Consider the following 12,112-nt stretch of genomic DNA (forward strand, 5'->3'; position numbering starts at 1 on the left):
ATGACAAAGTGAAAATTCTTTGAAATACCTAATTGCTCATATATATTTTATCATATAAATTATTAATTATGTTGATGCCGTGCCTGACAGAGCTTTGCGGATTAAAGTCATTGCAACAACTGCCGAAATGGAAATGGAAATACAGTGTAAAAAGTAGGAGTTTAGGAATTTCATATTTTTTTTTCAAGTTTTTTAAAAGTTTTTAATTTAATTATATTTGTGTAAAGTTTCTCAAGCCCTTTAAAATGTATTTAATTTTATTTACGTTTTTTGCCTTATGACTTATGAGGTTGGCTAAAGATCTTTAACTGACTTGAAAAAGAAACTTTGTCCCAATGTGCAACGGAATGTGAAAATGTGCAAAAATTTCATGCCCAAAAATGTTAATAAATTTATTATCGTCTACATAATTAGACCATAAGCTAGTTGGACCTTTTGGGACACGCGAAGTTTTTTGACAAGACTTTGATGCAGACTGCAGTCAACGGCCAAAATGAATGCTCAAATTTCATACGGTGAAATTGTCGGTAACATTATTTATTATTTTAATTATTTCTGCAGAAAGAAAAAATGCATTGCATGTGGCCCAAGTGGCGCCAAGTTGACGGCGCAGCTTGGATGACTTTGACAGTTCTTTTGTACGTGCTTAACATAAATGTTTTCAACTGTAATTAATAATAAAACCCGCTCAGTTTGGCGCTTGAGTCACTTGAATGCATCGAATGAAAGAACAAGAATTAAAAATAAAACCAATTCCTCACGTTAGCATTGCATATACTATGCAAACTTGGCGATTACGATTACAATAAATCAAGCTAATTGGGAGGTCTATGCTGTAAAAGTGAATAATAGTATTGTGTAAAGCAAATGAAAGAGCATAAACATTGTGACAGGCGCTGCCGCTGTGATAATTTGTTGTCATTTGTTTGTTTGCCACAAATTTGTTGTATGCTAATTTCAACTTTTTAAGTCGTATTTTTTTACGACCCAGCCAAGATGATCGCCGCTGATAGTAACGAGCTTCGGAGCGAGCTTAATTGAAATGTTTCTAAATTTCTCAGACCTCAAAATTTCTTTTCACTTTTGTTCATTTGCATAGGTCGACATGTGGACGCTGGTATTTTTGCAAAAACATACGAAAATTTCATTCACACGGGGCAACAGTTCCCCAAAAATACAAAATGAAATAAAAATTTTAATAAAATTTAATTTGCTACCTTTTTATTGATGGTCAGTTGACATTCACATTCTCATCCGACGTAATTATATAGCGTTGTTTGCGTACGTGCCTGAGAGGGTTGCCCGCGAATTGGAATTGGGGTCACCTTGCCCTGGTCAGCGTCTCCAACATTGTTGCTGCTGCTGCCCGTCTTGTCCTGCCTGCTTGACTGCCCGCTCGAGCCCAGTGAGCATGCGCATGCGCATCGGGCGCGGTTCGCTCTTTGGTGTATAATTAGACCTGAAAGCATATTTGTCAAGTTGCATGTGGCTGCAGTTCGAATGTGGTGCGCATTGTTCGCATTGGTCGCAGATCCACAGGATGCGATATGTTAATGATAAAGAGCGTTGCACTGGGGTGCAGTTAAATTGAGTAATTGTTTACTTTTTTGGTGAATGCCCATTCAAGCTGCGTACATATTCAAGTGTATGCAAAAAGTGGTAGCAGGGAAGGGACGTAAAATTAAAAAGTTAACTCGGCATCACACTGAATATATGCTCGAATAAATGGCTTCAAAAGGATAAAAAAAAAACTGGTGTAAGCAACAAACGAGCACCTACTTGACAGCCAGTTACCTAGTTACATAAATGTGTTAACCGCAATTGGTTTCGTATTGATATGGTTCTTATGTTATAAAGGATATATACTATTTGTGACATAACCAAGGACGTCTTTCTGGCTTACCATAAATTTCTTGTCGTTCATCGTTTGCGGAATACAAAATATATAAGCAACATCTGTGCTAAGCTCATTCCTCAGAGCTGTCCAAATCCATACATTGCATTCGTATATTATAAATAAATTCAATTGTTTTTAATATTCGGCACTTGACTTTGACTTTTTGTATTAAATATAAATCAAAAAGTATAAGAAGTCTTTGCCGGAAGTCATTTCAATATAAATAGTACGTCTTACTTAGTTTCATTATTGTTTATGGATCACATGCAAAGTAAACTTGCAAGTTCGCTGCCTAAGTCATTTGTTTTAGCCATATAAGAATGCAACTGCATAAACATTTGCAGGCTATGAATCAATAAGTATAAAATGTGAATTTATCTGTCAGACTTGAATGAATGCCGCCATCTATCATCAAAATCAAAATTACATTAGCCAGTCAACGCAAACTATTTTAATGTAAATATTTGAAGAGCTCGCGTTGTATGTAAAGGCCACCCCGCTCCGCTGGCGGCCTTATAATGAGGTCTTTAACTTGGTTAACGATACTTGGGGCCAGGTCCTGTCAGCTAGTTAAAAATAGTGTTGTGTTGTGGACCGGCTGAAGCTCGACTCAAGTCACTTCAGTTTTCAGTTTGTTTTTTTTTTCTTATAATTTGTACGGGCGCCAACAGGCTGGGTAAAACAGAAAAAAGAAAATGAAAAGCAAAAACACAAAGCTGCAGTCAGGCAGGCAGCAAGCGACTTGAAAACTTGTTGCCTGCTTTAATGCATCAATTAAATTTTTTAATTATTTTTGCTTTAACTTTTTGTTCCTGCTCCTGTCGGCTACATGCTGCGCTTTTTGCACAATTGCCTGGCCGAGGCATCTTTTGCGAGCCGCTTGTACAAGTCGAGTATTTTTGAAAGCCGTCACTTGCCGTCACCGACGGCCGCGGCGTGTGTTTATTGATATGTTTTCATTATTGAATTAGTTTTAATAAAAACTGAAGTCAATTAAGTTAACAAGTTACTACACTGTTCGGCTCTCTACTGCCTATGGGAATAAATGCAATTATATTTCGAAATTTTCAAAGAACAGACTCTAAAGTGAAAATAAATAGGGGAAATATCAAAATGCGTCTACAGTTTTAAATAATTTCAGAAATGGAAAATGACACTTCAGTTTCTAATTAGATATTATGCATATTTGATATACTAGCCAAAGGTTTATTATCGGGCATAAATTAATAAACTTGTAAAGCTGTTAAAGCACTTCCTAGGTCACACGAAACTTAGTGTGGGCAAGTTCGTCGCCTAAGTCATTTGTATTAATCGTGCGCTAACAAAATGTCTGCGTCTGAGCCACGCAACGGCGCATTTGACGCATTCACGCATCGGTTGGCAAAATAATTGTACAACAAATGTGCGGTATAATAAAATAAAATTTGTTATTGCTCGTAGCAAGCACAAACATAATGTTGTTTGTTGTAATCAACACCCGCCGCGCGTTGAGTTCAAGAAGCGCAGCCATTAAGTGTGCATGACATTAAATTAGCGCAGCAATCAAGCACCAGAAGAGAGGGCACATAACAAAATAAACCCTGTAATCAAATTAAGAGAAAGAACAACAGTAGCTACAACTCGGTCTACACGCTAAAAACTCACAGAAGTGAAACTCACATTAGTTACAGGGCATGATTTTTATAAAATGTTTAGACAGCCAAAAAATTCTTGAGATTCAGACATGCAGACAAGTTACACATTTTATAACTTAAAATAAATAATGTTAAGAAATGGCCATCAAACCTAGCAATATAAACAGGAGGCGCTCCTGTCACAGACAATAACTCACAAATAAAAGAAAACCGCAGACGTGTTATGCAACATTTGTGTGTGCTCTGCCCTACCCTAGCACTGGCTACATTCACTTTATGCTGTAACTTGGATTGCTACAAATATATCTGGAAAAGAGAAAAGTGAGTTATTTATGTTTATGTTACTTTTAGTTGCTGCTAGAAACATGTATCTTATTTTAATTTTAGTATTTGTATTACTTTAGGCTACAATATTAATTGAAAAATTCATATGGGACATATTGAGTTTTTGTAAGCTAATCAAGTATAGAAATGTGTTCTTTAAATTTGTCAGTATTTTGTGAGTGTAAACAAGCTAGCGTTGTATTTTGTATTCGCTGTAAATTGTTGTTGCAGTCCACAGATGTACGCGATGTAGCGCATGCAGCTCTTGGCATTGAATGTTGGCATCTTGGACTTTTCAATATGACAATTCTTAATATTCTGATGCCGACCGCAAGTGGTTTGTGCAACTTTTTCTGCCGTCCAGTTGGCGACTATTCCAAAGACGGCAGACACTGTGAGTCCGACTGTCATAAAGCTGCACGTTTTAGCTACAGTTGGAGAATCTCAACAATTTTAAAAGTGTGCATTTATGCCAAGTGGCATCTGCGACGGCGTCGGGCGGCCACGGCCTCGGCCTCAGCCACGGCCTCAGCCTCAGTTGGAGTTGGAGTTGCAGTTGTCGTTCACCGGTTTCCTCCCTGCCGGCAGTGCGTTTATTAATTAGCAGCCAGCCCGATCCCGACATACATACACACAAACACACGCACAATCTGAGATTTAACTGACACACAGACTAAGAAGAGCACACACTAGTGTATGCGTTTTTTTTTTTCAATTAAAAATCACATACAGTGTTTCAATCGTCTCGACTTTTGTAAACAACCAGGAAAAAGAAATTGTTTTAAAGGCCGGCAACAGGTTCGTCTCATTGGCGACAGTTGTAACTCCTGTTAGCTGGTTTGGATTTATGTCCGGCCAGCGGCGAGGGTGTGACCGTTGTTGGTCGCTAATTTACCATTGAAATGTTTATTATCAAATGCCAACATTTATTTGTCCCGCATGGAAAAGGAAAACTCTAGAGCTTGGGTTACCAACATTACAGTTAGGGTAAATATTTTAGCCAGCCGCCTGCTCAGCCTAAGCCCGCAACTCCTTCTGTTCAGCTAATACTGCTTATAAAGGCAGCTGCTTCCGTTCATATGGACGCACCCATTCTTGTGATTTAATCCGGCGCAACTAATAAGCCACAAAATGCGGACTTAAATCCTTTTTTTTGTTTGTTGCTTGCCATCAGCTGGAAGCTGCTACCTTAATTTAAGGCCAAGATGCTCGGTCGATAAATCAAGACAATAACGAGAATACGCCCCGCGCGCACACATTGCGTGGCCACACCTTGAAAAAATAAGCAAAAGGATTAAATTTTTCTTTACAGCTATAGAGCAAGAAGGGCAACCCAAATCCAAGTGCGTGCATACTCCTTCTTAATTGTTTTGCAGGATCAAATCCTTTCCGCTGCCTACACACATGGCCACAAAGAACAGGAGACAAGACAGCCAGCATACTGCTCTGCGGCAATGCCAATACCAATCTCGAAGGTGTGTGCGTCGGCATGCAGCATCTTTTTTTCCCATCCCTTTTCTTTTTCTAAAAAACTCCGCATGCTCTAATTCAGTCAACCCCAACCCCAGGACGAGTCGGAATTCACGCGCGCATGCGCTTCAACAATGTCGAGGGACTATCATCATCGTCTTGGCACTTAAGCCCAAAGCCAAAGACGCAGGCAGTACCCTCGAGGAGCCGCCTGCGCCAGCCATTCATCTGGCCGTCTAGAGTCTCAGTCTATTTTCGTGGCAGCTATTTTTCGAAAATTAAAATGTCTACTCCTACTATTTGTCTGCGCGGGTACCTACTTCGGCCTTTTTTATGCAGCCCATAAGCTACAACTATCTATCACATACTGCCGGCCGCGTTTCTACCTCTGGCGATGATGAATGTGCGCGTTTGGCGTCTCTAATTCAATTTATCTTAGACAAGACAAAGTCACCATTGGCGCATGGCTCTTAATGGATATAATGCTGCTCACTCAGCCCATTGCCTCGACAAAAGCAAACTTTGTATAAGTTGTGCGCCAGCTGTCCTTCAATTGTTTTTTATTCGATTGATGTCCTTGTCAGAGCCTAAAAACCGCGCGCTGATGCGGAAGAGAGAAAGCATCAGCCTAGCCAGCACTTCCTAGGTGGAAAAAGTTGTTTGATTTTTGTTTTGCGGACAGGGAGACTTGTTTGCGTAGCAACAAATAGACAGACATGACAATATTAGTTCGATTGTTGGTATAAACGAAGAAAATGAGATTGGCGTCACATTTCGTATCATAGTAAATGACTTACTTTAGGGAACGAAGGAAGTTATTGAAAACATTAAATATTCTGGATCTGGGTATACTAAACGAAAATTTGCATACGAAATTTATATCCTAGAAAAGTAAAGGAAATGAAAATTCACGAAACGAAAGATGCGAATTGCTCAACAAGAAAATGCATATTTCAAATTAAGATATTTCGATTATTGTATTCCTTGACAAGAAATGACTTGATCGATGCTTATCAAGCATGTGTTTTTAGTTCAGAGGATAAAAATAGAAGAATAAAAGTTGCACGCGAAGTTTCAAAATCATTTTCTCGATTGTTATTACCCTTTAAAGAGTATTTATTATTTTGAGTGTCAATAATTTGCAAATGTTATCGCAGTCAATGTATTATTTTGTGCGCTTATTATTATTATTACTTTAAAGTGATTAATTTTATTAGATTTGTCATGAGTTAACACTTTTCAATATGAGCTGCGGCCAGTAAATGCTATTAACAACAACTGCATCATCACGAAAGGGCTATGCTCCTTTTTTATTAGCTTGCAATGGAATTGTTAAAGTTAATCGAGTGTTCCGGCGCCGCGTTCTCCATGCGCTGTCGGACTGGGCGCACGACTTGTGGCCGGACTGCTTCCTGGGGGTGTGGCATCTGGACTGCGCCCAAGCGGCACAAGCAGCGGCCCCATTGGCCGGCGTGCCCGTGGTGCGCCGCGTGAGCCACGACTAACAGGCGTTGCTGTCTTGGACCGGGGACGTCCTGGTCCGCGCTTGGCCATCGAAGCGCTCGGTGTGCCCATTGTGCTGACGAGACCGCTGGGAGCGGGATTTGTTTCTGCAAAAGATACTTTTTGTGAGTGGACAACGCAGTCTTCCAGAGTTCCGATTTGAATAATCTTAATTAATGTAAAAGCCTGTTACAGTTGGACATGCTCCGAAGCGCTCTCCATTCAAATACGAATGCAAATTAACTTGAGGAAGGAATGGCAACATTGTCACTAATGCCACTGGCGCTTGAGCCAGCACGTTCTCAGCGAGTCCTGTCAGATCCGCATTTGTCATTTTGCTTACACTGTTGCATACTTTGTGGCGCATCGATTGTGGTTATTTTAATTGCCGGCACACGGCCGAGCCCAGCTCGGCAACAATGTCCTGCACAGAGCACACTCCATCGTGGTTAAGTCGCATTTATGCAACTTTGCGTTTAAATACCCTAACATTTAACTGCAAGGGGCGGTGCTACGGCGGCATATTCGTTTCGAAAATTGATATATATATATATTTTATGAAATACATTTTCCTGCAATAACTTATTGTTTGTGAGGTTAATTAATTTGCTTGTATATAGAAATACAAAAAACTTCGCTCTTCCCAATCTTTATCTTTACTGTGCGAATCTACAGTCTGCCGATATCAAAATAATTTCTCGGATTTGGTAGTCAGTATCTCATAGTCGATCAAAGAGAGTTAATAACTGTTACGTGTTGTCTGTTGCTGCCCATAGCATTCGCATTGTCCTCACACCCCTGTACACACACGAGCACACACACACGCGCACACATACACGTAATACACCAGCAGCAACATTTTGGTCTGTGTCTGAGCGTTTAAGCCGATTTATGCAATTAACATTTGTTGTGCAAATTTGACATGTGCGCCAACGTGTTTCAACTGAAAATTCGCATTGAAGCTGCGAAATTGTTGACAATTTTCTACTAAAATCGACTGCTGGCTGGTTGCATTAATTTCAGGCTTTAAATCTGAACAGCTGTTTGCAAAATGTGAAAGTCGCCCGCTGCTAATTGCTGTTAATAATGATGAACATCTCTGTAAATGAGCAGGGATCAATCTGAATTTGCACAACAAATCAAACGTGCCCGGGAAAGAAACGAAAGCATTAAAATATTGCTAATGAAATTGCTTTCTAAAATATAAGCATTGGGGCGTATATCTGTGCAAAAGTCTTGAAAAACTGCATAATGTTTTAAGATTTATATATAGAATGAGTTTAAAAACAATCGGATCAAGAGCTTGAAAAGAAGTTTGAAGCAAATCGGGAAAACTTAAAACTTCGCCAAACAATCTTTGAATCGCAGTGAATGTGTGATTTTGCGAAAAAGATGAAACGATTCTCAAAAGGTTTTTCATATAGATCCTTGGAAATGAATTTGAAAACAAAATGACACCCACCAAATCGTTAACCCCCATTTCCACCAAAGAGGAACGCATTTTTAAAAAAGTTTGAAGCATCCCTCAAATAAACTAAAACAAAGATCTTTGAAAATGGGCTTCAGGCCAATCGGATGCTGAACAAAAAAGATTTATTCCCGGAACCCAGTCTTAACAGCTTCATCACGTAACGTAACTACAGTGAAAACTTCACCAATCAGACAGTCAGTCAGTCAGTCAGGACAAACAGTTTTATACATTGATATAGAAGACAACCGTAGTACACACTTTAAATTCATTTGACATTCGTATAAATAGCTCGATTCATTAAGCATATGATAACAGCCTTACGAAGGTGCTAAAGATTTGTAGTACAAATTCTGAGAAATAAAAAATATGTTAAAAATATTTACATAAATCATTTAAAGAAGTTAGCAATGTACACCGTATAAATTCCGGAACCCCAAACTACTCGAGAGCAACTGCAGGCACTTAGGAAGTACTCGACATGCTGAGTAGTCACAGTATCGATTGCGTCTGGGGCTGTTTCTGTTTGTACATCGGCGATAATGCAGCCAGATGCAAATCTTTGAACAAATATTTGGCCTGACTGCGTGAATGGGGCGAGAACGCAATATTTAAGTAAAAGGGGAGCAGGAAATACCATTGAATCGGATAAAGATATAATGAAAATGGTTTGTGCTGCGCCAAAATTGTCACGTACTACAAGTGAAATTTCCATCCATGAATAATGCGGGCAGCCAAAAGGGGCAGGGACCACAAAGCGCCACTCAAGTGTGCCCAATTGTTAAGAGAGCTGCAGCATACACACACACACACACACACCAACACACATAAGTAAGCAGATATGCATGTAAAGAGGCAGCGATAAACGTGATTATGTCGGCGATTAGCGACAAGTGACACTCGAGTCCATATAAACAGGGTAGGGTACCAGGAAGCTGATCAATAAAAAGCCGCTGGCTGCACTTACCTTCCTCATGCGCTGGCAGGGGCAGGCCACTTGCAGCCTCGCCGCCGCCTGCTTCCTGCTGTGGTAACGGCGATGTGGTCGTTGCAGTTGCCATCAACGCTCCAACCGCTGGCGATGTCGGCGTCGGCACGCGCTGCAGCGATCCATGGCCACCGCCGCGTCTTGTGCTGCCACGTGGTCGGCCGCGTTTTGTGCCACGCGGGTGGTGCCGACGCCGCATCGACATGCTGCCAAAATCGCCCAGGAAGTCTGCAAAAAGAATTATGGGTTTTATTGATTAATTGGGGTAATTTTTGTTTTTTTTTTTTTGTTGGTTTACTATAAATATCTTTTGCGGTTCCGGTTAAACAGCTGGCACAAAGCAACCACCAGTAAAACACATAAAAAGGGAGAGAGAATTTTGTTCAAATTTAACAGCACATTTAAAATTTATGCTCCAAAAATGCATTTCGGCGCTAGTAAATTGTCCTCCCTGACTGGAAGTGTCTTTGGTCATACAACAATATCACTTTCAGTATACTTATATGAAATTAAAGATTTAGCACAACGATAAGTTCGTTTATATCTTATTTTCACACATCCGGATTGGGTATAATTCCTAGGTAGAGACTTTTTAATGGCAAAATTATATTCAATTTTTTTTTTGCATGTGTTTTTTTTTTTAATTTTGAGACATGGTTTTCTTAACATAACTCAAAGAGTATAAACTGTAGATACACCAAACCTAGTATATATGTTTTCATTTAGTATGTATTTCCTTGAATAAAATTGGAAGTAACTTATTTTTTAACCATTGCGGAGGCTCATGCAGGAGACATGCTCGGACCGATAATATATACATATTTTGATCAATGTTAGCAGCAGCGTTCTCATAAAGATCAATAATCACCCAAGTAATCACCAAGCGAATGAAAAGATGAAGCACAGCACAATAATTGTATATATCTTCTTGATAAGAGTACAATTAAAGATATATATTAGACATATGGGCCAGATGTAGAACGTTTAATGAGATTATAACTTTTTTCTGCCACTTCTTGTGTCTTACTTCAAAAACCAATTATCCCTGACTCGTGTTGTATGGCTTGACATTTGTTCATCACTTTCTCTTCCCGAATCACCCACTCAGATGTCCCCAGAGATATAGCAGCTGCCTATACGTAATGTGTGTCATGCCCATATTTGTATTAGCCTGATACATTTTTTTAGCCAGGGCGCAATCGTGTATTCAAGCCAAAGAGCCAGTCGAAACATTTTGGTATCTCACAGGGTTCAAGAACAACAGGACAAGCAATTCTAATGCGAATACGAATGTGAATCTGAATCTAAATGTGAATGTGTGCATATATTATTTGTCTATTCCAGCTAAAAGAGGTTGAGTGTACATCATGTACATAGGTACGTATGGGAGACAATTTTTATTTGTTTGGTTTTCATGTTTTTTGGTATATCTCCCTTTTACTTTGCTTAACTTAAGTTAACTGTAAATTGAATAAATAAAACAAAGTCAACAAAGAATCCAAGAGACGGGCTTTAGTAGGCAACTCTCAGCAATAACCACCGATGGCAACAATGTGCTTGTTGATTCTGTTGTTGTTACTCATGTTGCTGTTGTTGTTGTTGTTGTTGTTGTTGCTGTTGCTGTCGCAATGGCGACATTGCCTGGCGCTAGCTATTTTGGTATGCACCACAAGTGCAGCAACATCATCACATTTCACAATCCCCAATCAACTTCGTCATCATCGTTGTCTCTGGTTGGCCCAGTCATGATCGACATAGTCTCGTCAGTCGAGTGATCATCATAACCATCCTCATCATCATTATTATCGCCATCATCATCATCATCATCATCATCATCATCATGGGATGCAGACAACAACAGTTGGTGCCATCAGTTGCTTGGCCCCTTTGTGGATTTGTCTACAACTTTGGCAGCCAACTTGGAAAATTTTTAATAAGAGGCTCTAGAACTCGATGCCCAGCCTATCGCTTCGATTGTTGTTACACCTGCGCCAAAAATCGACAATGAGTGCCAAATTATTGAATCGCATGCTTGCCTGCCTGCCTATCTGTCTGCCTGTCTGTGGCATAAGTTTTATCAATAATATTCAATCCAAGGCAATCCTTTACCATACACAAACCATGAATTGGTTGTATTATTTGGGCAATTCGTTATTTTGATTGCTGCTTTAGCTATGTATTTCGGTCAACTGTCGTTTGGCGACGTGGCATTGCGGTGAAAACACAAAATTGTCTAAAGTATCGCTTTTTACCATATTTCACTCGCCTAGTTATCAACCTGGTGCGGGGAAATGTTGAGAAAAATGCACTGGTTCCTCAGCTGTACTTTAGGTTCTTCTTTGTGTTGCAGGCTGGCTCAGCTAAGCTAAGCCCAGCATTTCTACTCCCACTTCCAGCATATGAGCACTAACCATAAAACGTGGATATGAGTGATATGAGCGAAATTCTACTTAACATCGGATTGCTTTATCATGTAGCTGTACATAAGGAATCGGTTGGAAGACAATGTTTTTGTGGTAAACGTAACTTTTTTATATTTAAACGTCAACTCTGCAATCAATTTTTAGTTGGAGTTATTTATTTGTGTTTCTTATAAAGTTAAATATTATGCAATTGTGTGTAGCTGTTATGAGTCTGTACATAATGCACGCTCAGTACGAAAGGGCGGGCAGAAGGCAAGACAATATATTCGGACTTATGCAGACACACAGCTATACATACACACACACACACACACGCAATCATTTACTTTTATAAGGTACTCTGTGTGTAAGGAAGAGCGCATATAATCGGATTTTACAAATCATTCATTCAATTATCTAATTGAT

At 39.6% G+C, this 12,112-nt stretch overlaps 1 protein-coding gene across 2 annotated transcripts in view; it reads right to left on the minus strand.

The window, feature by feature from the left end:
- Window positions 1-1,235: 1,235 nt before the first annotated feature.
- Window positions 1,236-12,112, minus strand: part of Ino80 (chromatin-remodeling ATPase INO80) — a 45,257-nt gene continuing 34,380 nt past the window's right edge. The window contains exons 14-15 of one of the 2 annotated variants that reach the window (XM_032439479.2): window positions 9,264-9,512; window positions 1,236-1,459 (exon numbers count right to left, since the gene is read on the minus strand). In XM_032439479.2, coding sequence (XP_032295370.1) covers window positions 1,251-1,459; window positions 9,264-9,512 — 458 coding nt within the window. In that variant the 3' untranslated portion in view covers window positions 1,236-1,250. Of the gene's footprint in view, window positions 1,460-6,421; window positions 6,936-9,263; window positions 9,513-12,112 lie in introns of those variants that run through there. The other variant, XM_002054559.4, reaches the window with a different exon arrangement.

This window comes from Drosophila virilis, chromosome 2, assembly GCF_030788295.1.
Source record: "Drosophila virilis strain 15010-1051.87 chromosome 2, Dvir_AGI_RSII-ME, whole genome shotgun sequence".
Taxonomy (NCBI): domain Eukaryota; kingdom Metazoa; phylum Arthropoda; class Insecta; order Diptera; family Drosophilidae; genus Drosophila; species Drosophila virilis.